The 24,457-nt window shown below is 53.1% G+C and overlaps 2 protein-coding genes and 2 long non-coding RNA genes across 8 annotated transcripts in view; 2 read left to right on the forward strand and 2 right to left on the reverse strand.

The window, feature by feature from the left end:
* Window positions 1-2,495, reverse strand: part of LOC105489549 (calpain 11) — a 26,384-nt gene extending 23,889 nt beyond the window's left edge. The window contains exon 1 of the mRNA XM_011754413.2: window positions 2,223-2,495. Coding sequence (XP_011752715.2) covers window positions 2,223-2,238 — 16 coding nt within the window. The 5' untranslated portion in view covers window positions 2,239-2,495. The remainder of the gene's footprint in view (window positions 1-2,222) is intronic.
* On the forward strand, window positions 2,363-9,752 carry LOC112427998 (uncharacterized). Of its 2 annotated transcripts, none has more exons than XR_011623696.1 (7): window positions 2,363-2,501; window positions 3,729-3,849; window positions 4,970-5,118; window positions 6,433-6,625; window positions 7,453-7,572; window positions 7,699-7,930; window positions 9,622-9,752. It is a non-coding gene; the product is annotated as an uncharacterized lncRNA (long non-coding RNA). The 2 variants fall into 2 exon arrangements; XR_011623695.1 differs by having other exon boundaries at window positions 4,970-5,020.
* Window positions 5,746-24,457, reverse strand: part of LOC105489547 (transmembrane protein 63B) — a 28,736-nt gene continuing 10,024 nt past the window's right edge. For all 4 annotated transcript variants that reach the window (XM_024795278.2, XM_011754409.3, XM_011754407.3 and 1 more), the window contains 19 exons: window positions 22,847-22,884; window positions 21,725-21,867; window positions 21,575-21,626; window positions 20,975-21,083; window positions 20,249-20,319; window positions 14,353-14,433; window positions 13,775-13,898; window positions 12,893-13,026; window positions 12,628-12,765; window positions 12,334-12,487; window positions 11,319-11,425; window positions 10,981-11,067; window positions 10,662-10,727; window positions 9,298-9,460; window positions 8,607-8,712; window positions 7,464-7,631; window positions 7,098-7,213; window positions 6,844-6,924; window positions 5,746-6,597 (listed from right to left, as the gene is read on the reverse strand). In XM_024795278.2, the coding sequence (XP_024651046.1) occupies window positions 6,406-6,597; window positions 6,844-6,924; window positions 7,098-7,213; window positions 7,464-7,631; window positions 8,607-8,712; window positions 9,298-9,460; window positions 10,662-10,727; window positions 10,981-11,067; window positions 11,319-11,425; window positions 12,334-12,487; window positions 12,628-12,765; window positions 12,893-13,026; window positions 13,775-13,898; window positions 14,353-14,433; window positions 20,249-20,319; window positions 20,975-21,083; window positions 21,575-21,626; window positions 21,725-21,867; window positions 22,847-22,884 (2,130 nt within the window). In that variant the 3' untranslated portion in view covers window positions 5,746-6,405. The remainder of the gene's footprint in view (window positions 6,598-6,843; window positions 6,925-7,097; window positions 7,214-7,463; window positions 7,632-8,606; window positions 8,713-9,297; window positions 9,461-10,661; window positions 10,728-10,980; window positions 11,068-11,318; window positions 11,426-12,333; window positions 12,488-12,627; window positions 12,766-12,892; window positions 13,027-13,774; window positions 13,899-14,352; window positions 14,434-20,248; window positions 20,320-20,974; window positions 21,084-21,574; window positions 21,627-21,724; window positions 21,868-22,846; window positions 22,885-24,457) is intronic.
* LOC139363400 (uncharacterized) lies at window positions 12,347-23,036 on the forward strand. The gene is made up of 4 exons (XR_011623697.1): window positions 12,347-12,480; window positions 19,754-19,944; window positions 21,705-21,821; window positions 22,825-23,036. It is a non-coding gene; the product is annotated as an uncharacterized lncRNA (long non-coding RNA).

The following is a 24,457-nucleotide window of genomic DNA, read 5'->3' on the forward strand; positions in this document are numbered from 1 at the left end:
AAGATCCAAGCTGTCACATGGGCTAGGAGCATGAGCAGGCTGAGACAGACAGACCAAGGCTGCCTGTGGGAAGCAGACAGATGGCCAGAGCAACACAGTAGCTCCCCTTATCCCTAGGGGTACCTTCCAACACCCCCAGTGGACACCTGAAACTGTGGGTGGTACCAAACCCTGTATATATCTTTTTTATTTTTTTATTTTTTAAATTTTTTGAGACGGAGTCTCGCTCTGTCGCCCCGGCTGGAGTTCAGTGGCGCAATCTCAGCTCACTGCAAGCTCCGCCTCCCGGGTTCACGCCATTCTCCTGCCTCAGCCTCCCAAGTAGCTGGGACTACAGGCACCCGCCACCACGCCTGGCTAATTTTTTTTTTTTTGTATTTTTAGTAGAGACAGAGTTGCACTGTATTAGCCAGGATGGTCTCGATCTCCTGAGCTTGTGATCCGCCCCCCTCGGCCTCCCAAAGTGCTGGGATTACAGGCGTGAGCAACCGCGCTCGGTCCCAAAACCCTGTATATATCAATACTATGTCTTTCCTTTATGTACATACCTATGATAAAGTTTAGTTTATAAATTAGGCATAGTTAACACAAGCAGTTAACCATAACAAGTAATAAAACAAATACAACAATATAATATCAGTAATGTGAATGTGGTCTCTCTCAAAATATCTTAATGTTTTCAGATTGCAGTTGATAGTGGGTAACTGAAACTGCGAAGCGTGGAATGTAGGGGCTGCCGCATAAGGCACGAACGGACAGAAAGCTTTCTGCTGCAGCTGCACATCCTATCTTCTCCATCAGACTGAGAACCTGTAGATCGGTTTTAACTAAATCTATTTTATTTTACTGACCAAAAAAGTATGTATCTGTTGTGTATGACATGGTGTTGTAAAATATTTATTCATTGTGGAATGGCTCAGTTGAGCTAATTAATATCAGGATTACTGCACACACTTGTTATTTGTTTGTGGTGAGAACACTTACAATCTACTGTCAGTGATTTTCTTTTTTTTATTTGAGATGGAGTCTCACTCTGTCGTCCAGGCTGGGGTGTAGTGGCACGATCTTGGCTCACTGCAACCTCCACTTACCGGGTTCAAGAGATTCTCCTGCCTCAGCCTCCTGAGTAGCTGGGATTATAGGCGCCCACCACCACACCTGGCTAATTTTTGTATTTTAGTAGAGACAGGGTTTCACCATGTGGACCAGGCTGGTCTTGAACTCCTGACCTCAGATGATCCACCTGCCTTGGCCTCCCAAAGTGCCAGGATTACAGGTGTGAACCACTGTGCCTGGCCTCTCTCAGTGATTTTCTAAGTGCAATACATTGTTATTAGGGGACTGTAGATTTAAGGACAGTTTGATTTCCGGTGCTGGGAAAAAACTAAGATGTTGTCTCAGTGAACTTTTAAAAAAATAATTAATTAATTAATTATATTTTGAGATGAGGTCTTGCTATGCTGACCAGGCTGGTCTTGAACTCCTGGGCTTAAGCTCAGGGCACTTCTGAAGAACAAGGACTGGGTTTGGGGTCACCTGCTAGGCCTAAACTTCCTAGGGTCAGGTAAACAGGGAGGGCCTGAGAAGCTGGGAGGCTGGGTCTAGGGGCCTATGGTCTCACGGTGCCCTAGGCTGAGGGTGAGGTACAGGGCTGACCTTCTGCTGGCCAAGGCTGGCTGCCCTCTGTGCACCCCAGCCCCATAGGAACACTCAGTTCTGCCCAGCCACCCGCTTCCCCTCAGCTCACTCTTCCCCATCTCCTGGAGTCTGGTCCCAGGCTTGCCTCAGGTAGTCCTGACCCTGCCACCCTGAGGATCTCATCTTCCTGGGCTGAGGGACCTGCTTTTCTAGGCTTAGGAGAGGTTTTCTCTGTTCCCTAAAGTTTTCTTCTCTACTTGGGCTTTTTCACACAAACCCTTTTCCGCAGCAGCCATGACAGCGGGACGGCCAGTCCCTCTCCTCTCCCCAACTCTGTCAGTGGAGAGGAGAAAGAGCTCCTGCCTGGCCTACCACCCAGTCTGACCACCAGTGGCCTATCCTTCCCCAAACAGTCTTGAGGAAGAGGCCCAGGTCCTGTCCTTAGGGAGCATCCAGTCTGATGGAAGAGTCACTGTCTGTACCCTAAAGGGGCACCCAGTCTGATGGGAGACACAACTCCTTCCCTGGGGGGAGACTAGCCTGCAGGAGGTACAGGAGTGGGGTAAGGCCCCATGAGTGCCTACCTGGGGAGGACAGCATGCTGGTGGCTAGCTCGGTGCTTGACAGTTGAAGGTTCTGGTGGGAGGGGGAAAAGAGGCCCTCCCCCTAGAACTCTCTCACTGCAGTGGGATTCCTAGGTCAGCAGCCCGTTTAACAGCTGCCTTCCCTTTTCTCCTTCTCAGTAACTGGCCCCTTACCCAGCTGAGGGCTACCCGCTTTAGGGACAGATGACCCAGCACCCCCGCCTCGTGCAGACTCCACCAGCCTGGCTGTCCTCACTGTATCATGGTCATCCCATCAGGGTAGGTCCCAGTGCCTTTCTTTCAGCCCCAGGTTTCCAGGAAGGGTTGTCCCTGACACCACACCAACCTGACCTTTACATCCAGAAAGCCTTCTCATTCCCAAAACCCCCTTTCTCACTGACATGGCATTTTTCCTGTGTTGCTGTCTTCACATGGCACCCTCCTCTGTGTCTCTTCTTCTTCTAAGGACACCAGTCATATGGGGGCAGGGTCCCATGCATTTCAGTATGACCTCATCTTAATTGAACGAATTATATCTGCAACCACCCTGTTTCCACATGAGGTCACATTCTGAAGTACTGGGGGCCAGGACTTCAACATGCCTTTTTGGGGGACATGATTCCACCTACAACACTCTCCTTGCCTGGCCCCAGTCTGGCATGGTTAGGCCACTGGTCTGACCACGTCCCACCTCTGCACCGGAAACGGGGAATGCTTTGAGCTAAGACTCTGTTCCGGAGTACAGTCTTCTCTGGAGTGTATGATGGCTGAGGACAGGGACTTTCAGGTCATCCCAGTGCCCCTCAGCCCTGCCTGGTACTAATCAGGCACAGAACAGGTGTGAGAGCACCCAGTGGGATCAGAGAACCTTGTTCCAAGCTCCGATACAGGAGCCGACCTTGGGCGAACCCTCCCCCTTTCTCCTTTCTGGGACTTAATCTCCTCATCTATGAGAATATTAATTATGGTTTGTTATTATGTGCCAAACACTGGGCTAAGAACTTCCTGCTTATTTAATCCTTAAAACAGCTAGAGGCCATGACATTGCTATTCCCATTTTATAGATGAGGAAAGTGAGGTCCAGAGGCATGATACAACTTGCCCAGGGTCACACAGCTGTTAAGCGGTCGAGCCAGGATTTAAACCAATAACTTCAGCTTTCTTTTCTTTTTTTTTTTTTTGAGATGGAGTCTCGCTCTTTTGCCCAGGCTGGAGTGAAGTGGCGTACTCTCGGCTCACTGCAACCTCTGCCCCCTGGGTTCAAGCGATTCTCCTGCCTCAGCCTCCCAAGTAGCTGGAATTACAGGTGGCCACCACCACGCCCGGCTAACTTTTGTATTTTTAGTAGAGATGGGGTTTCGCCATGTTGGGCAGGCTGGTCTCGAACTCCTGACCTCAGGTGATCCACCAGCTTCAGCCTCTCAAAGCGCTAGGATTCTGTACAGGCATGAGCCATGGCACCCGGCCATAACTTCAGCTCTTATCCGTGTCTTCTGCTGTCCCCAGCTGTGAAAGGAGGAAGTGGACTTTGGGGATCCTGTGGTCTCGCCTGCCCACTCCTGATTCCACTATTGCACCTCCTGGATGTCTCTAATGTGATCTACCTGGACGTGAACTCTGTGACAAGGTGCCAGGGGCTCGGTGCAGGCAGGCACGGGTGTTCCTCTCTATTACAGCCTCCCACCCTGGGGAAGGGCTGTCCTCAGGACTCTTGCTGTGGGTGCTGCTTGGGCATTATCTGGAGTTTCACATCTGGAAATGCTGGAACCTGGTTTTGAACTTCAGGCCGTGCAGGAAAGGGAAGGCATGCTGGGCAGATGAGGAATGAGGGGGTCTCGGCTAACCAGAGGTGGGGGCTGAGGTCTGTCCAGGTCACGCTTTGCAGACAAGGGGGCTTGCCAGGCAGATGGCAGTGACGTGCCTGCCCATCCATACAGAAAACAGGCTTCGGGAACACCGGGAAGCCTTCACACAAACCAGGGTGCTCCTTTCAAAGCCATGCCAATTTTTGCCCAACCACCAGCAGGCACTCCCTTGGCCCCAAAACTTTGGGGACTCTATCTGGGAGTTCATGTTTCACAACACTGCAGATCTGACATACATATGGAGGCTGAGGCCAGGACCAAGGCCTCAACTTTCACCTCCACTGTCACCGGCCCATCCTCCACCCACGGCTCGCTGCCATAAACACTGGCCCTCCAAGCTGTGTTTGCCGCAGCTCTCTGCAGCCTGGGGCTGGAACTTGGGCACTCTTTGCTCCTGCTCCTTGCTGGCGCCTGGGCAATCTTTATCAGGGTTGCTGTGTTTGCTGTTCCTGCTGTTGGTTTCTTGTTGACTTTTGTGGAACCTGGTTCTCCTCCTCCTCTGAGGTCTCTTTTCTTCACTCTAGAGTTCCTTTTTCTTCCTTTTCTTCAGGGTTGCAAAGCGATTTAGTGACAGAATAGGGACTGGAATGCAGGCCTCCTACAGTACATGCTGTGTATGCATGTGTGTGGGTGTGGACCATGGCTCTGTGGGCCTTTGCAGCATGGGTTACAGCAGTCACAGGACCTTTCTTCAAGAAGGTGAATTTTTTTGTTTGAGACAGGGTCTTGCCCTGTCACCCAGGCTGGAGTGCAGTGGCATGATCTCGGCTCACTGCAGCCTCCACCTCCCAGGTTCAAGTGATTCTCATGCCTCAGCCTCCCAAGTAGCTGGGATTACAGGGGTGTACCACCATGTCCAGCTAATTTCTGTATTTTTTGTAGAGATGGGGTTTCATCATGTTGGCCAGGCTGGTCTCGAACTCCTGAACTCAGGTGAGCCATTCACCGTGGCCTCCCAAAGTACTGGGATTACAGGCGTGAGCCACCGCGCCTGGTGAGAATGTGAATTTGAGTTGGGTCTTCGAGAATGGGTAAGATTTGACTGGAGGATGGGAGGGGGCTTCTCACTGAGGAGATCACGCCCTCCTGGGGAAGGGAGATGGGCTGAGACCAGGCTTACTTTGAGGTGCTCAGACGGGCCTTCATCCTGGCCCAGCATGGACCCTGTGGCTTTGCATGACCTTTTCTCCCTGAATCTCTGTCCCATGTGTGTTGCTCAGGGACTCCGGGGAAGGATCAGAGTGGGCAGGGCTGGTGTGGTGGCCACCTGGGCACAGGGGCCCTTCCTGCCTCTGAGATACCCCTGAATTCTCTCCCCGGCCCCACTCGCTCCTCTCCCTGACACAGAAATGAGACACTGAAGAAGTCCCTTGCCCAACGTCATGCAGGGACCTCTCCTTTCTTGGACTCAATCTCCTCATCTATGAGAATATTAATTTTGGTTTGTTATTATGTGCCAAACACTGGGCTAAGAACTTCCTGCTTATTTAATCCTTAAAACAGCTAGAGGCCATGACATTGCTATTCCCATTTTATAGATGAGGAAAGTGAGGTCCAGAGGTATGATGCAACTTGCCTAGGGTCACACAGATACCCTCCAGATAGGAGGGTGGGGACCCTGCCCAGGTACCCAGGGCAGCTCAAGTCAGACACCTGCCTCAGAGCTTTTCTCTTTGTTTTTATTTTAAAGGAAAAAAACAACAACAAAAAAAACCCCAAAACAACAACAACAAAAAACAGTGCAAAAACCCATTTTCCAGTGTCAGCCTTGCCCACCCCCACCCCCAGGCCACCCCAGCTCTGAGCCTGACTCTTCCTCCCACTCAGCACCCCCTCCCCTCTCATGCATCCCCTAGGGGCTGGAGGCTCCACTTCCCTGGAGGGCTGGATCCCAGGAGGAACTGTGGGGTGGAAAAAACCGGGGCGGCGGGCGGGGGGGGACAGCCCCAGATCCACCTGTCCCCCAGGTCTCCAGCCACCAGCACCAGGCGCACCGGGTACTCCTCTCGGCTCTCATTAACCCTTTCCTGGTCATGCTACTAGCTGGGGAGGGGTGGGGGGTGCTGATCTGGGGGAACTCCCTCTGCACCCCTCTTTGCCCCGGGGCCGGCTCGGGGCTCTCCTCACTGAGGTTGGGGGGCTCCCTGCCTCCCTCCATCATGGGGGAGAGCGGTGAAATCCCCAGGTTTAAATACCTTAATGAAAGCAGGGGCTGGGGAGAAAGGGGCTTTAGATCTAATAAATTATTAGCGTTTTAGTGTCCGTGGGAGTAGGGGTGGGGTGGGGCAGGATGTGGCCTCCAGGGCCCCTCCCTCCCCTTACTGGTGAATCTCATTCTCTATGAGGCTGTCCTCGCAAGACTGGAAGTCTGTGTCCGTGAGGCCGTCGGGCGGCATCAGCAACTCCTCATCTTGGGATGAGGACGATGGGGGCTCATCCCCTGAGCTCCCAGGAGCCCCATCCCCATCCCCGTCCACCTCTGAGTCCTGCAGCACCTGAGCGATGTATTTCTGAAGGGGGAGAGGAAATAGGGGCAAGGTGAACAGCTACCCCTCATGGATGGGGGGAACACCAGGGCCTGTAGGACAGCAGAGTGGGCAGGGCCCTGGGAGGCGGGGGCAGCCCTCCAGGGAGACCAGCTCTCTCCCTGCCCCCATGGGGTCTGGAACAGGTTCCCCTTTCTGCAGGACTAAGGGAACACTGGGCTTTGAGGCTGAGTCTGTCAGAGGCCCCTCCCAACTCTTGAGGGCACTCACCGCAGATTTGGGGACAGCAGCAGCAGTGGAGGGCCGTCCATTGCTTCTGGGGTCCACAGTATCTGTCTCCGTGTGCTCAATCTTGAGGAGCCCAGAATGAGTCAGGAAGTGGGGGCATGTCCTCATCCCTGATCATGGCCCCATGCCCGCTTGGCCCTGTTGGTACTGCCCTCAGCCCTTGCCAGCCCTGGGACCCTCTGTATCCCCTTGAGCTCCTGCCCGCAGCCATCCCCCCTGCCACCCTCGCCCCACACCTTGTAGTTGTGGGCACTGAGGTATTTGAAGTGTCCAAAGCAGACGTGGCAGAGACAGATGACGATGGTGATGACCAGGACCACGAATGTGAACATAGATGTGGGAGCTAGGAACCCTGGTGTTGGGGGGGCAAAGAATGGGGTTGCTATCTCCTGTGGGTACCCCCAGGGCCTCCCCACCCCAGCTTCTGATACCCTCTGAATGCAGTCCTCACTCTCCCAGGTGCTACAGCCTGGTCCCGGCCTCTCCCAGGCCCCTTGCCCGCCACCCCCAGCCATGCGGCTTCTCCTATGGCCTGCTCTGCCTGGACTCTGGCTGGAATCCCCTCTGTTCACGCCCCCGTTCCCTGGGTAGGGATCCCTCACCCGTGCGCATGGTGGAAAAGAAGAGCAGCCAGAAGAGGCAGAGGATGGGCGCGGCTACCACCTGGTTCACAGCCCCCGAGTGGATCTTCTTGTCCAGCTTGGCCGGCAGGTAGGCGTAGTAGAGATTGTACCTGTCTACCAGGTGCTTCAGCAGCATGTACATGAGCCCTAAGGGAAGCCACATGGGCCCTGACCTCGGAACCAGTGCCGCCGAACCTTTGTGTGTCTGTCACAGGTTGTCCTGGTCCTGAGAAGGCCGAAGGGTTGGCCCCCTCCTCCTGCCCGGGCCCCAGGACGGGATAGTGCCCCATGCCCCAGCCTGATCACAGAACTTCAGCTTCCTCCGCTCCAACCCCTTCATTCTGCACTCCTCATTGGGAATTCGACTACTGGAAATCTAGTCATCTGGATCAACAAGCATCTTCTTAAAACCCATATCATTTTTCTCTATCCCTGTCCCTAAACAGGTAAGTATAAATTAAGGGACAAGTTCTATTTCCCTACAGGTTGAGGGATAGGGAGTTTCTAATGAGGACAAGGAAGTTAGTTTGGGAACTTGGAGCCTTCAATAACCAGGGAGGGTTGGTTAAGGAGTTAGGATGTTATTGGGGAGGAAAGTAGAGGCTACCAGTGGGGGTGATGGTTAAAGAGAAACTGCTAAACTTCAAAAAGGAGGAGAGACCTGGCCAAGTCACATAGTTCAGATACAGCAGATTATCTCCATGAGTGGCAAGGACTCGTCCCACCCTGGAATCCAGGTCTTTCCTGAGTTTACAGGATGGTGTACAAGTGTGCACATGGATGCCTGTGTGGGAGTATGTGTGTGAACATGTCAGCACATATGTGATCTGTGTCCAAGCACATCCCACTGAGGGAAGGCACAGGTGTGGGTGAGTATGGCCATGTTGGGGTGACTTTGCCCTGGGGACCACATGCCAGCTGGGTCTGGCCTGAGCTGATGGCTCTCCCCCTCCTCCCCACAGGCCAGGCCCCAGACTGAGCCAGGGACCGGGCGGGAGTCCCGAGGGGCCGGTCTCCCAGCCGGGCCCTGTCCACTCGGGGTGGCCTGCCTTCCTAGAGTGGAGAGGGTGAGGTCCTGGGTCCCCCCGAGCAGGGCCCAGGTCCCGGCGCGGCGGTGCCTACCGAAGGGCACGATGATGGGGCAGGTGATACTGTAGGTCATGACCACCGTGAAGACGCACATCATCCAGGCGTAGGCTGCGCCAAACTGGAACTCGTAGGCCTGATGCTGGGGGGGAGATGGGCAGGAGGATGGCTCAGGGAGGCAGGGACTGACCAGAGGGGCAGGGAAGGAGGGAGCGGGAAGGGAGCCAGGACCTCTGGGGCCAGAAAAGAAGCCACGGGGAACAGGACCTAATGTCTAGGGTTGGGTAGGGCAGAGCAGATGGAGAGAGGGGCTATGGCTGAGAGGAGGCTCACGGCGGTTGCAGTGATGGGGCATGGAGAGGGGCCTTCAAGGGGTCGGGGCCTGGCAGGTAGGGGGTAAGAGTTGGGTGGACTTGGGAGTGGGATGCCCAGAGCCCTCTTATTAAGACAGAGGGACCCTAGTGCTAGGGACCCAGATCTCCCCAACTCCCATCATAGAATGCTACTGTCAGAACTGGCAGGGGCCTTCAGGGTTACCTATGTCCACCCATGGTGGAATACGAAGGCCCCAGATATGGGAAGGGGATGGCCCGGAGCCACCGTGAGTCAACTGGACTCCCCAAGTCTCAGCCCTCCTGTGCCCCTCAACCCTAGCGCGATGGCTGCTGTTTCTTGTTGGGCCACCAGGGGGCACTGTGCGGGCCGCTGCTGCCCCAGGCGGCCGTACCCGCTTCACGTTGCGCCTCTCGGCGGCCGAGCGCGCCAGGCAGAGCCGGATCATGTACATGAGCAGGCCTGGGATGCGCAGCAGGTCCATGGCGTTGCCGATAAAGGCTGAGGCAATGACGTAGTTCACGAAGAAGGCGCCGTTGTCGGGCAGGAACACACACCTGCGGGCACCAGGTGCTCCAGCACTGCACCCTTGGGGTGACCCGGTGGCGGCCCGCCCACTGCCAGAACTACAGCACCCCACACCTCCACCACCAACATGCTTCTTCCATGTGGACACTCCCAGCTTAGCCCCCCAAGCACCTGTGCCCGTTCCCCCCAGAGACAGAGTGGCAACAGACAGCTCCAAGAACTTGTGCCTCATAAAGAGCCATGGAGAGAGTGCTCAAGACCACCTAAGGCTACCAGATCGTTCAGGAGAGAACTGTCCAGGATCCCCAAAGACAACCCAGTGAGACCCTCAACCCAAAGGCTGAGCCCCAGGAACACCCAGAAGATTCCCCCACTATGACCATAACTCCAGTTACCCCCCGAGTGTGACGTGAACCTCAGATACCTCCACAAACAAGCTTTGAGACCCTTCCCCCGACATCTCTGGGGGAGCCCAGGAACCTTTGTCAGTGCCTGAGATGCCCCAAGTGTGAGTCAAAGATCACCACAGATGGCCTAGAGCAAAATCCCTAGAGTCTGTGCCCACAGCCATGATGCATGACCCCCAATATATCCTCACATGATTCCCAGAGAAGATGCCCATACAGAACTCCATAGGCACCCCCTGAATAAAAGCCTGAAATGTTAGAGATGTTCCCAGAACTTGTACCGCTAAACACCCCGAAGTGTAAGTCCTTTAGCACCCCTGCCACAGACACCCCCAGAGTTATAAGGCCAACAGCCTTCCACAGATACCCAAAAATATGGGCTCTAGAGACCTTCAGGGATACCCCTGGTAGCCTCCAAGTCACTCCCTAAGTATGACCAAGATCTCATAGAGCTGGCTCCCCAAACCTCCGAAGTGGAACTTCAGAGACGCCCAATGTTAGTCCCAGAATATGGGTACAAGATACCCCCACAGAAACTACCAGAATGTGGACCTCCAAGCCCCAAATCTACCTTGAGGGTGATCTTAGCATCCAGACAGTTAACAGAGAGTGAACACCAACACAGACCCCAGGGACTTCTACCATGTATACACACCCGAGACACCTTGTGGGTGCCTTTGGGGTAACCCCGCCAGATCCTCTCTCTTCTTCCCCCTCCAGGGGTTGGAAGCTTTGTTGCACCCTCCCATGGCACTGGCAATGTCTCTCAAGCATACCCATCCCTGCCGGCTGGTCTCCTTCCCCAGGGGCCCCAGTCACTCACTCAAACCGAATAGCTGCCTCCGCCAAGAATTTCTTATCAAAGAGCCAGCGGAAGAAGAGGTCCAGGCTGGAGGAAGCATAGGAGAGATGGGGTGGGGGCTGGAGTGGTGCAGAAACACCAGGGAAGGGGGAGTCCCTCCGCTGTGAGCCACTGGGGAGACTCCTGGACATGGGGTGGGTAGCTCAGGAGGCCTGGGGGTGGCCAGGTTTCCCATCTTGGGCCCCTTGCCTTGTAAGGGAGGTAGGGAGCCTGAACTGCTCTCCTCTCCCTGTCCTGCAATCCCCTTACCCTGGCTCCTCTCCCATCCTCCTCAACTCACCTGCTCAGTCCCAGCGAGGGCAGAAGCAGCACCATGAAGATGAGGAAAGTGTAGCACTTGTGCATGGTGGTCCTGTTCTCCCCAGAGCTGGAGGGAGGGGAGCAGGGAACGGTACAGGTCAAGGGAGCCCAGGCCCCAGACGTGCTCCCCCAACAATGACAATGTCCAAGGAGTGTCCCCCGGGAAGAGTGGGCCTCCCAAGGTGAGGGTGCTGGGCACTACCCCTTCCCTGCCAGCTGTGCGACTGCCAGGAGCCTGAAGGGCAAAGTGCTGCCCCGTGAGGACGGGTCGTTGAGGGCAGGCCACAGCAAGGTGTGGTGTGAGTAGAGGCACCTTACCGTGTCCAGTGGGCTTCAAAGAAGGCTGAGTAGTAGACGATGGTGGGAAGCAGGGCCGAGAAGCACCACAGCAGCAGGGTGGGGAAGAACTGGGTGATGATGGGGTTCTGCAGCAGGGCACAGGGTGTGTCAGGCAGGGCAGTCTAGGGGACCCAGGTGGCTTTGCTTATGTGCCTCCTCCTCAGCTGGGCCCTGGGCCTTACAACTCTCAAGGCGCCCGTGTTGGAAGTCCAGAACATCTGGAGGTCTGGGGTGAGGGTGGGGGCCAGGGCCATATGTATAACCCCAGGGTGAATAATACTGAGAGTCAGCATTTGCTGAACACCTACTATGTGCTAAGCACTATTGATGTACTTTCCATGTTTTCATCCTCACAATAATGCTGTTACCCCATTTGACAGATGAGTAAACTGAGGCAAAAAAATATTCAATAGCTTCCCTAGGTAGCAAACCATGAGGTAGGGATTTGAATCCATGCAGTCTGGGTCTTATCTATTACCCTATTATCACTTGTGATTTGCAAACTGTCCTTCTTCAAACTCTGAGGTTCTAAAGAGGTATGCTCTGTGCATGGCAGGAGGGGTGAGGGGAGGCTAGGCGGATGTGCATGCCACCCTACTGTCATCGGAGCAGCCCTGCTTTTCCACATTGGGTTTCACGCTGATAAAGAGATCAGAATCGAAGTCTAAAAGCCACTGATCTAGTCGAACCCTTCCATTTTTTCAGTTAGAAAGACTGAGGCATGAGGGAAGGGGACTTCTCTGAGATCAGGACTAAATGCAGGCTCTCTCTCTTCCCTGGGTGTTTCTCCAGGTGTTGCAAACCTAAGGGTGACCTCTCTGAGGGGGAAGGTGGCAGGGAGCCCAAGGGAAGTGCACACAGGGGTTTTTGGGAGCTCGTTGGTGGCAGGGGGCTGGAAGAAGCAGAACGGGCTGGGCTGGGGGAAGAGGGATCAGGGCCTGGTATCTGTGTGTTGTGACCCAGCGTGGAAAGTGAAAGGGGCATGGGGCCTCACGTTGAGGTACTCCACAGGCTTAGTGACGTTGAACTTGTCCATGGTGGTGATGATGATGGCTGGAGTGGTGAGGAAGAAGAGGAGGATGAAGAGGACGACATTGATGACCAGGCAGCGCAGCCACCAGATGAAGCCTCGGATGGAGAGGTGCTCCCTGGAAAGGTTGGGGGCAGTCACTCCAGGGACCAAGGGCAGGATTGGCCCCTAGTGACACCAAGACACTCCCTCTCCTCCCCCTACCTACTGAGCCCCCCCCAGGCCTTGGAAAGCCTGCCCTGCCACCTGTGTGCTCACCAGTAGATGTTCTGGGGGTCGGGGGCGTAGGACACGGTCCAGTTGGAGATGTGCAGGGACTCGCTGCAGGATGAGGGGCGTGGCTCCCCGCGGCAGGTGCAGCCCTGGCATTTACACACGTTGAAGTCCTTCAGGATGCTAGAAAGATGGGCACTGGTAACCACAGGCCCACCCGGAGGCCACACTGCTGGCAGAAGGCCATGAGCACAGGGGTCAGGGAGCCCTGGCAGGCTGCTCAGGGCCGAGGGCCAAGCTGGGGACTCACATGGCGGTGATGGTCTCATTGTGGAAGGTGACAAAGGCCATGCCAAGAGGCTTCTCATTCACCTTCTCCTTCTCCCGCTTGTAGTCTTCCTTCAGCTTCTGCTCCAGCTTTGTGTAGTACTCAATGGCCTCCACCTTTGTGGGAGGGTTAGGGCCAGGGCCTCCAGTTGGAAAGCCAGGCCGGGGCCTGCGGCATCCAGCCCACACTGACTTGGGGCTTTCTACAAGCCAGGCACTGCTCCACTAAGCATTTTTGTTTTTGAAACAGGGTCTCGCTCTGATGCCCAGGCGTGAGTGTAGTGGTAGGATCTCAGCTCACTGGAGCCTCAACCTTCCAGGCTAAAGTGACCCTCCCACCTCAGCCTCCTGAGTAGCTGGGACTACATGTGTGCAGCACCATGCCTGGCTAATTTTTGTATTTTTTGTAGAGATCAGGTTTTGCCATGTTGCCTAGGCTGGTCTCAACTCCTGGCTCGAGTGATCCACCCACCTCAGCCTCACACAGTGCTGGGATTACAGGCATGTGCCACTGCACCCAGCACCTCTAAGCTTTTTTACATGTATTACTCACTTTACCCTCACAACACTCTCATAAAGTGGGCACATTAACCCCATGAGGAAACTGAGGCACTGAGCAGTAAGCAACTTGCTCAAGTCCCCAGAGTCAGTGGGTATAGCACAACATCGCCCTTTTGGCTGACATCTTCTAATTTGAGGTTTGAAAACCTGGTCGCTGTAGGGACATCAGACAAACCCAACAGTGGGAACTGAGGCTTCAAGGATTCCAGGGACAGTTGGGGACTCACTGAGGGCAGGGCCCCAGCCTTGCCTCCCAGGACCAGTCCAACCCGTCCCCAGACTCAACAGCCAGCCTGCGTCATACCTGCTCACAGCCTCGCACCACACAGCAGCAGAGGTGGCCGCAGGGCTTGGGGTTGATCATGGTGGGCACGTTCTCTTTGCTCTGGAGGTTTGTGAAGTACAGCTTTCCCCGCTCGGCCTTCTTCCTGTGGGACCCAGATGTCTGGTCACCTACATCTGGGGCTGGGGTTGGCTCAGCTTGGGGGTCATCTAGCTCACGCCCCAAGGACAGGAGCTGTCTTGTTCTTGAATTTGTTTAGGATACATGCTTCAGATGTGGCCACACCCTAAGGTCTCCCCACCCATCCCCAGAGGGCCAGAAGTTCTTCCTGCAGGCTGACCTAAATTTCTCATACTGTAGCCAAAGAAGGGCATGTCTTCAGATGCAGTGACGACCATGGGCCCCCTTCCCCTCACAACAAACTCTAACCTCCAGGCCTTGCTCTTTCCAGAGCTGAATTAACAGGCCTTCCAAAGAGTTGGATTAAAATCAAATGCCCTAGGAAAAAATCTAGCAGGGGAGCCTGTGTGGTAGCCAACATGTCCTCTGCAATGGCAGGGGGCCCTTGGTGTTTCCCTTCCCTGCCCGCAGTCCCTTACCTCTCTGCATCGAGGAACATGAGGCGAGCCACGTTGTAACACGGGCGGGCTTCGAGAACTGTGCAGTTGGGGTAGGCTTCCCTGAAACACAGTCCATGTATCATCTTGTGCAGGGACCCCACCCACCTGCCCCTGACTTTCATCTAAGACCCCATCACCTTCAAGAAACACATCTCCGGCTGGATGTGGTGGCTCACGTCTGTAGTCCCAGCACTTTGGGGGGCCGAGGCAGGAGGATCACCTGAGGTCAGGAGTTTGAAACCAGCCTGGCCAACATGGTGAAACCCTGTCTCTACTAAAAATACAAAAATTAGCCGGGCGTGGTGGCACATGCCTGTAGTCCCAGCTACTCAGGAGGCTGAGGCAGGAGAATCGCTTGAACCCGGGAGGCGAAGGTTGCAGTGAGCCAAGATCACACCACTGCACTCCAGCCTGGGCGACAGAGCGAGACTGTCTCAAAAAAAAAAAAAAAAAAAAAGACAAAAAAACCCCACAGCTCCAATTCAAGCTGCCTTTTTCTTAGTCTACAAAACTGAGAGTTCCCCAAGAATAAAGCTTTGCAGTTCCTCCTCATGCTTATCTGAGTGGGGAAGTGGGAGCAGAAGGCCTGAGCACTGTGTGAGTGCAGGCTGGGCTGACGAACCAGGATGTGCAGGGACACACTGCATGCAGCTGGGAAAGCCTGGGCTATGATCTGATTCCTGTCCAGGGCTGTGACCTTTAGGTTGAGAGAAACTGCATCTAGTCATAGGCTATATACTTCCTTAACTCTGTTCCCAGAAGACCCGGTCACAGCCCAGCACTTAGCCTTGACCACAGATGGACCTCAATCAACCCATAACCCAGTCTACCAAATGATCTCTAACTTTGGCCCAAGATAGACAAGAGATTGATCCTGACCCCTGACCAGGGTGAGGGTGACCTCTAACAGTGGCCAAAGACTGAATCTTAAGCCCACCCTGGCCAAAGACTGACCCTAGACTTGTTATCCAGACCCAAGACTGACCTCCTAACCTTGACCCCAGATTCATCCCTACCTTGACTTAAGACTGACCAGAGAGAAACTGTCACTGACTCACTGGTACCTGGTACTGGGCAGGACTTGAAGAATGCTTGCTGAGTGAAGGAATAGTTCATTTGTTTGTTTGTTTGTTTGAAATATTTTGAGATGGGGTCTCGTTGTATTGCCCAGGCTGGTCTTGAACTCCGGGGTTCAAGTGATCCTCCTGCCTCAGCTCCCCAAAGTGCTGGCATTACACTAGTGAGCCACCATGGCTGGTGGGAATAGTTTCTCTTTTATTTTTTTTTCTTTTTCTTTTTTTTTTGAGACAGAGTCTCACTCTGTCCCCCAGGCTAAGATGCAGTGATGTGATCTTGGCTCACTGCAACCTTCGCTTCCTGGGTTCAAGCGATTCTCGTGCTTCAGCCTTCCGACTAGCTGGGACTACAGGTTATACCCAGCTAATCTTTTTTTTTTTTTTTGTATTTTTAGTAGAGATGGGATTTCACCATGTTGGCCAGGCTGGTCTCAAACTCCTGACCTCAGGTGATTGGCCCGCCTTGGCCTCCCAAAGTGCTGGGATTACAGGCATGAGCCACCGCACCCAGCCTAATAGATTTTTTTTTTTTTGAGGTGGAGTCTTGCTCTGTTGCCCAGGCTGGAATGCAGTGGTGCAATCTCAGTTCACTGTAACCTCCACCTCCTGGGTTCCAGCGATTCTCCCGTCTCAGCCTCCTCAGTAGCTGGGATTATAGGCATGTGCCACCATGCCTGGCTAATTTTTATGTTTTTAGTAGAGATGGGGTTTCACCATCTTGGCCAGGCTGGTCTTGAATTCCTGACCTTGTGATTCACCCGCCTCGGCCCCAAAAAGTGTTGGGATTACAGGTGTGAGCCACCGTGCCTGGCCAGTAGTTCGTTTTTAAATCTGATCACGCACTGTTTTTTGATCCTAATCCTTAATCTAGACTGAGTCTTTTTATATTTTATTACAATTTTATATTTTTTTACAATTTTACAAATTACAATTTTATATTTTATTACAATTTTTATATTTTATTACAATATATAAAATATAAAATTTTATATTTTATTACAATTTTTATATTTTTTTACAATTGAACACAGTGGCTCATGCCTGTAATCCCAACACTGTGAGAGGCCGAGACAGGAGGACTGCTTGAGGCCAGGAGTGTATGACCAGCCTGGGCAACAGAGTGAGACCCCATCTCTAAAAAAAAGAAAAAAAAAATTGAGCCAGGTGTGGTGGTGAGTGCCTGTAGTCCCAGCTACTCAGGAGTCTGAGGCAGGAGGATTGATACAGCCCAGGAGGTCAAAGCTACAGTGAGCTGTGACCACACCCCCATATTGCAGCACTCCAGCCAGGGAGACAGAGTGAGACTCGGTCTCAAAAAAATTTTTTGTTTTAATGAAGGACCACCAAGTGTTGAATGCATGAGTTACTGTTCTAAAGTATTAACATAGACCTCATAAACCCATGAGAATTTAGAAACTTAAATCTGGGATAGGGTCCTTGAAATGTACTTCCCAGGAGGCTAAAGATCTTTCCTCTGATATTGTTCCTCAAACCGTTTTAGGTTTCCCCTTTGGAAGGGTCCACTCTCATTCTCACTAGACTAATCTCTAATCCTCTAAATCCAACCACACAGGCCCCTTGATCTGCACACAAGATAGTCCCTAATTGTGCTGAGACAGTCCTTCAATCCAGACAGACCATAGACTTGGACCACAAGCCCTGCCTAATCCTGACAATGAGCTCAAAGGCTGTCTCTTACTCACCATATACCCAGCCCTGTCCCAACAGCTTGTATATAGTAGGTGTTCAATACACATGTGGCAAATGAGCAGATCAATGAAATGGCTACTCCATCATGCTCATCCCAGTGATCCAAAAAACTCCAATTAGGACTACAGTCTCCCTTAGCCCTGCTTATAGGCTGACCTCTCCTAAACGAAACTATAGACCCACCCCTGAAACACAACTAGGATCTTGAGCTTCCCAAGGACACGGATCAGGTTTGGTTCTACTCTGTCTCCCAGGCATGAAGCACATAGTAGATGTATAATAAATGTGGGCTGAATGAACAGACGGTTGACTAGTAGGGTTCACTCAGGTCTCTGTTCAAATGCCACCCTGTCAGAGTCCCTCCCTGTCCACCCCATCAGAAATAGCAACCCTTCCCAACCCCTCTTACCCTGCCCACTTCCCTGCTGTGGTTTTCTTAGCACCTACCCCTTCTTGACACAGTCTCTATTACTAGTTCATCTGTTCCCTGTCCACCCCTCCCCACCAAAATGTAAGCAAATGAGGGCAGGCCTTCTGTTGTTTACTGCTATACCCTCAGCTCCTCCCCATGCAGTCACATGGTAGGTGCTCACTAGATATTTGTATCAAAACAACAACAAGAAAAAAACCCAACACCAGATTTCAATACAAACTGATAACTGATTCCAACTGGATGGTAATATTAAGATGTCACCTAATTCATTGTTACCAAAGATGGTATGAGAAAAAAAAAAAAAAGATGTCACTTAATTCTGAGTACACACTGTCCTTAATCCTGAACCAGAGTGCCCTGTAATGCTGATGACAGCTTGAACCTCAGACAGGACCCCGAACAGTTCTCTCATACTGACAAGAATGATCTAATTTTGACTGCTGTTTTATAGCCTGTATAAGGACTGGGCTTGTTTCTAATTTATTTGTGCCTGGCACATAGAAGGTTGTCAATAATTGCATGTAGTGTGAAAGAGTATCCATCTACTAATGCTGATCACAAACCAGTCCTTAATTTTCTAACACAGGCTCTGGTATCTGACCCTGACCAGATAGATGTTCACTCTCAATCCTGCCCAAACACGATCTCTGATTGGATCACACACAGGCCTGACTCAGGACAGTGAGTGAACTCTGATTCTGGCCAACTGACAGATCTGGGCCTCGGATTCAACCTTGATTCTTTACTTTCTTTTTTGAGACAGGGTCTTGCCCTATTACCCAGGCTGCAGTACAGTGGCGCAATCACAGTTCACTACAGCATCAGTCTCTTGGGCTCAAGACATCCTCCCACCTCAGTTGCCTGAGTAGTTGGGACTATTGGTGCATGCTACCATGTCTGGCTAATTTTTATATTTTTTTGTAGAGATGGGGTTTCAAGATGTTGTCCAGGCTGGTCTTGAACTCCCGGGCTCAAGCAATCTTCTCAAGGGGATTACAGGTGTGAGCCACCACACCTGGCCTAAACCCTGATTTTGACAGTAGACTGAGCCCAAATCTCAACCTCAGTCTGGGCCATGATCCAGACCAACATCCCTTATCATGACCACTGGCCAGCTCCTGATTCTGACCACAGACTGACCTCAGAGCAATCTCTGATCAGACCCTGGATTAGCTCCTAAAGCCGATCACCATACGATGAACCCCCTGAGAACTCAATCGTTTTTCTTTTTTTGAGATAGAGTCTCGCTCTGTCACCCAGGCTGGAGTGCAGTGGCACGATCTCGGCTCACTGCAACCTCTGCCTCCCAGGTTCAAGCGATTCTTCTGCCTCAGCCTCCCGAGTAGCTGGGACTACTGGTGCACGCCACCATGCCCAGCTAATTTTTGTATTTTCAGTAGAGACAGGGTTTTGCCATATTGGTCAGGCTGGTCTCAAACTCCCAGCCCTCAATGATCTTTTATTATTGTTTTTAAGACACGGGGTATCACTATGCTGACCAGGCTGGTCTTGAACTCCTGGCCTCAAGTAATCCTCCCATCTTGGACTCCCAAAGTGCTGGGATTACAGGCGTGAGCCAGTGTGCCTGGCCTCTTCTATTTTTTATTTTTTGAAACATTTGAAACAGGGTCTTGCTCTGTCACCCAGGCTGTAGTGCAGTGGTGCAAACATGGCTCACTGCAGCCTCAACCTCCTGGGTTCAAGTGATCCTCCCACCTCAGCCTCCCAAGTAGCTGGGACTACAGGTACATGCCACCACACCTGGCTAAGTTTGTTTTTTTGGTAGAGACGGAGCCTTGCTATGTTGCCCAGGCTGGTCTTCAACTCCTGGGCTCAAGTGATCTGCCCACCTTGGTCTCCCAAAGTGCTGGGATTACAGGCATGAGCTACCATGCCTGGCCTTATTCATTTTTTACAGTCCCAAAGCCCACTACGGTAACTTATGACTAACAGCACTTGAGAAAGTTTGCTGAGTGAACAGATGCATATGTGAGAAGAGCCCTAATCCTGTGGTATAGAGACCATCCCTACACACCCCCATGGAGGGGCCCTTCACTCTCATTCCCCACCCTATGAGCTGTGCCCCAAGATGCATCCCTAGCCATGGGGTGACCAGGTGAGTTCCCACTTTGCCTCATTACATCACTTCCCTTTTCTCTAGTTTCTGGCCACCGGACAGTCCTGGAGGTCTGCTCTACCCACCCCAAGACATAATTCCAGAGCTGAAAAAGTCTCAAGAGAATACACAGTTCAAATTCTCCTGGACTCCTTGGAATCCACTGGAAACCAAGGAGCTTCTCCCTGTCATATCTGCACACAAACTCCAGAATGCTGCTTTTAATTTTAAAGAAGGTATGTACTCCAGTGGACCCTGGGTCAACGACCTAGACCCAGTCTGAGCCAGGAGGAGGTTTGCGGGTAGGGGGTTTGAGTGACTCACTCTTCAAGTTTTTGTCCTCGTTTTCCTGTTTTAAAGGGGCCTATCACCCAGCCCAAGTGCTAAACCACCCTGGAATCGGACATTTCTTCCTGGATCTAATCTCTATCCCACCCATGGCAGAGCTCCAGGTTAGGGTATAAGGATGTTCTTGGAGTTCAAAGGCAGAGAAGGCTCTGCAGCAGGGCTTGAGGCTAGGGGGAAGTGTGGCTTACTCACTCAAAATGCTTCTTGATCTTTTCTGACTCTGCATATTTGGAGATTCCATTGATGAAAAGGGTCCGCTTCACCTGGGTGACAGGGGAGTGGGTTTGCCTTCTGAGGCCTGACCCCAGCGGAGCCAGAGGATGTGGGGGGTGGGGGGCACTAGAGAAGGAGGTTTTGTTTTGAGGGGGTAGAGAAGTAGGTGAGCAGAGGGGAGCAGATGGGGTGACAGGAGGCCTTGGTTATGGATAAGCCAGGTCCCAGGGAAAGCAGGGGAGTGTTTCTAACAGAAATCAGGCAGTGAGCCTAACAAAAGAGCCACGCCATCCTAGGCTCTTGAGGGGTTATAGAGGCAGATGAAGGGGGTACTACTTTCAGCTCCTTAGACCCCGAGGACCCAGTACAGTGGTTGGCATGGAGTAGGTGTCTTGTTCTGGCTTGGTGAGTGCATGTAGAAGGGGAACGAATATTACTATCCTAATGTCAGCCACAGCTACTTCCCCAAGTGCTGGGCACAGCATGGCTGTTTCCGCGTATTCCCTACAACCTTGGGGGAGGTACTGTTGTTATCCCATTTCACAGATGAGAAAATTGTGGCTTGGGAGGTTATGTAACTTGCAGGATGCTGTGCCAGCATTCAAACCCAGCTGACACCTCTTGGGGCTGAGACAAGAGAGGCCTGCAGGGAAGGGAAGGGAAGAGGCTGGGGGCGGGGCAGGACCTGGGCTCTGCTCCACGCACCAGATCGTCCTCCTTGTAGCGCATCTTGGAGGTGTGTCTACGCATGCTGTAGACGGTGAGCAGCAGATACAGGAAGGCGAAGGAGGTGTGCAGCCACAGCAGGTTGTTCCTGGGAGGAGCAGACAGGATACATGGGAGCCACTGGGGCTAGGACACACTCAGATGAGATGCCTCAGCCTGTCAGTGTTAAACCCTTGATACAGACAGGGCCCTCTACTGCCACCAGCCTTCTGGCACTGACCCCTCACAAGGCAGGCCCACATCCCACATCCCCTAGACCCCAAGATTCTCCCATTCCAATGAAAATGTCCCTGATAGGCCACCTCTCTACACCCTACCCGCTGGTTACAGTGTCTCCAACTGCCCCAGCTGGCCCTCCCTGGTTCCTGAGATTTCACCCTCCTCTTCTGTATCTGGTCATCCTTGGAGGATCCTCAGCAGGCATCCCCCTCTTCTGTCTCCAACTCAAGCCCTCAGGGACCCTCAGCCATCCCTGTAGCCTTTGCTCCCATCAATGCAGCTGCCTTTCCTCTCTGTCCCACATCATGGCCCAGACTCTGGTTATAGACCTTGGCCTGGCCGACCAGCTTCACATCTTACCCTGATTTCAAGTTGGCAATGGTGGTTCTCCCAAAGCTGTAGGCATTGTTCTCTAGGGGGTGAGAAGAGGGAGAGGATGATGGTGGGGTCAGGGCACATCCCCTCCAGCCCCATCCTCTCTCCACCCTAGCCGTCCTGGCCCTCACTGACCCAGCAGGTCCCCTGAGAAGTTGACAGGCAGCACGATGCCTACGGAGAGGACGCCCACAACCACCAGCAGCCCGATGATGTGCCGCTGAAAGGACAGGTAGTGCACGGCGTCGCCCCCACATTTGTCCCGGATCTCATCATCCCTGCAGCCGTACGGGGTGGACAGAGGAATTAGGTTAGGACCAGGGCAAGAAAGGGGCTGCAACTTGCCTGCCCTGACCCACCCCCACCCCAAACCCACCCTAGCTCCAGCTGATCTGGCAGTACTACAGGGCTGAAATCGGACTTCTTGGTCCCCTATTTTCTGTGAGGGGAGAGGGGAGCAAGGCAGAAGAGAGGGGGAGGGAGAAAAAGGAGAAATGCATGGAGAAGGGGAGGGATGAAGGCAGAGGGCTAGAAGGAAAGAAAGAGGTAAAAGAAAAAAGAGACTGCAGAGAGGAAGGGGAAGAAGAAAAATGGGAATGCAGAGAAAAGGGAAGAAAAAAGAGAAATATCTGTGGAGGGAGGAAGAGGAGAAAGAAGGAGGACCAGCAGGAGGAGGAGTGGTAAAAGAGGCAGAAGTGAAGGAAGGATGGGAAGAGGGGCAGCAGCACCTCATGGGTGTGGCTGAGCCTGGTGTAGTGAAGTGAGGTACCCATGCAGGAGGCTTAGGGGAGTGGGTGGCGGCAGTGCTGACCTGTCCCGGCTTCCTGCCTTTCTCAGTGCTCACTGCCTGCCTGCTGGACTCTGGCTGGATCTCCTGAGTTCTGCCTGCTGGACACAGGCTCTGCCTGCCGCTGGCTGGCTGCTTCCAGCCTACTGCTGCCCCCACCCGCTGGCTGCACGGAGGCTGAGGCAGGGGCTCCACCCCTTCTCTCTACGTGGGGCAGGGCAGGAAGAGAAGAGGGCAGAGCGGGCCCCCCAGGCAGGGGGGGTCACAGAGGAGATTGTGGGGTCAAGTGAGTGTCCAGGGGACAGCAGAGGCTCGGGTCCCCAGGGCTTGGCCTTCCAGAGCAGGGAGGAGGGTGCTGGGCTGGCAAGGAGTGCTAAGGCCCTGAAAGCTGCTGGCTTCTCAATTTTCTAGGGAGATGCCAGGTTCTGAAGTTTCTCTTTTTCTTTAGAGCTTGAAGATGGTCCACTTACTTTATCCTGAAGATGGCTGTCAGCCAGGAACAGAAACCCTGGGGGAACAGAGGGCTGTCAGCGGGAGTCCCCAGCCCACCAACCCGAACCTCTCTTCTCCCTCAAGTCCCACCCATTCTCATAATTACCTCCAGGCACAGCTTCCACACCCCTCGCTAAAAAAAAAATCCTTATATCCTAGGAACTAGCTTATCCCCAAAAAGGGAGAGAGGGAAGGTCTCAGCCCTCAAAGAAAAAAGACCAACACTAAACAGGGTTATCTGTGAATCCTCATGTCCAGATCTACAGATTTCTGCAAATACCCTGTGGCTGTGTAGGCCAGGGTGGGACGGGTGGGGCTTGGGGTTCTAAGGTTAGCAGGGCCTCCAGACCTCCAGCTAATAAGAGTTTGCAACATGGCTGCCAAAAGCAGAGAGGAGGGCCTTGCTGCCTGAATTCCAGCTATTAACCCTCTAGTCTACCCTGGAAGGACTAAAGCCCAGGGTCACTGTGAGCTACAAGATATCTCCCCACCTCCGGCCAGATGTGGTGGCTCACGCCTGTAATCCCAGCACTTTGGGAGGCCAAGGTGGGCGGATCGCCTGAGGTCAGGAGTTCAAGATCAGTCTGGCCAACATGGTGACACCCCATCTCTACTAAAAATACAAAAATTAGCTGGGTGTGATGATGCACACTTGTAATCCCAGTTACTTGGGAGGCTGAGGCTGGAGAATTGCTTGAACCCAGGAGGTGGAGGTTGCAGTGAGCCGAGATCACACCACTGCACTCCAGCCTGGGTGACAGAGCAAGACTCCATCTCAGGGAAAAATTGGAAAAAAAAAAAAAAAAAAGAGACCTCCCTGTTCCAGCCTCTAGGCCTGTAAAGGCAGAGAGTGGGGATATTCAGGGGAGGGTTGGGCAGAGGGCACCCTGCCCCTAACTCCATCCAGGAGAAAGTCCAGACATAACACAGGATGGAGTAGAAAGGTGCCTTTCAGCCATGATTCAGGACCATGCTACCTGTTGCCAACATCACCTGAGTCTGAGGACCATCTGGATACCTCTGGCTAGCAGGTGTGACAACTTTGCCACCTACCAGTATGAGTTCAACTAAGGAAGCTGAAGGCCATCTTCTGCTGGGACTGCTGGAAGAGCTGCCACCCCTAGGACTTGCAGCCCAAGAGGGACTGACCAGGGCCACCCCATGTCTGAGGATTAGAGTTCTGACTAGGCTCCTCACCCTCATGGAATTAATGACGGAGAGCCAGGCAGGTAACACCTGTGTGTTAGGTCTGATATGAAAAGGGGTCTGGAGTCTGTTATGAACTGCCATCCATACGCCTTTTTGAAAGGGACCACTGCCACTCAGCTCTAATCCACAAGCAGGTCAACTGGCCCACATGGCCAGGGGTCACCCACCTGCAACCTCCGAGCAACATGACGGATTCTGTTGGCTTTGCTAGGCAGGGCTGGAGGGCTTATTATTTCTTTTGTTTGTTTTGAGACGGAGTCTTGCTCTGTCGCCCAGGCTGGAGTGCAGTGGGGTGATCTCAGCTCACTGCAAGCTCCGCCTCCTGAGTTCATGCCATTCTCCTGCCTCAGCCTTCCAAGTAGCTAGGATTATAGGCGCCA

Source organism: Macaca nemestrina, chromosome 5 (assembly GCF_043159975.1).
Source record: "Macaca nemestrina isolate mMacNem1 chromosome 5, mMacNem.hap1, whole genome shotgun sequence".
Taxonomy (NCBI): Eukaryota; Metazoa; Chordata; class Mammalia; order Primates; family Cercopithecidae; genus Macaca; species Macaca nemestrina.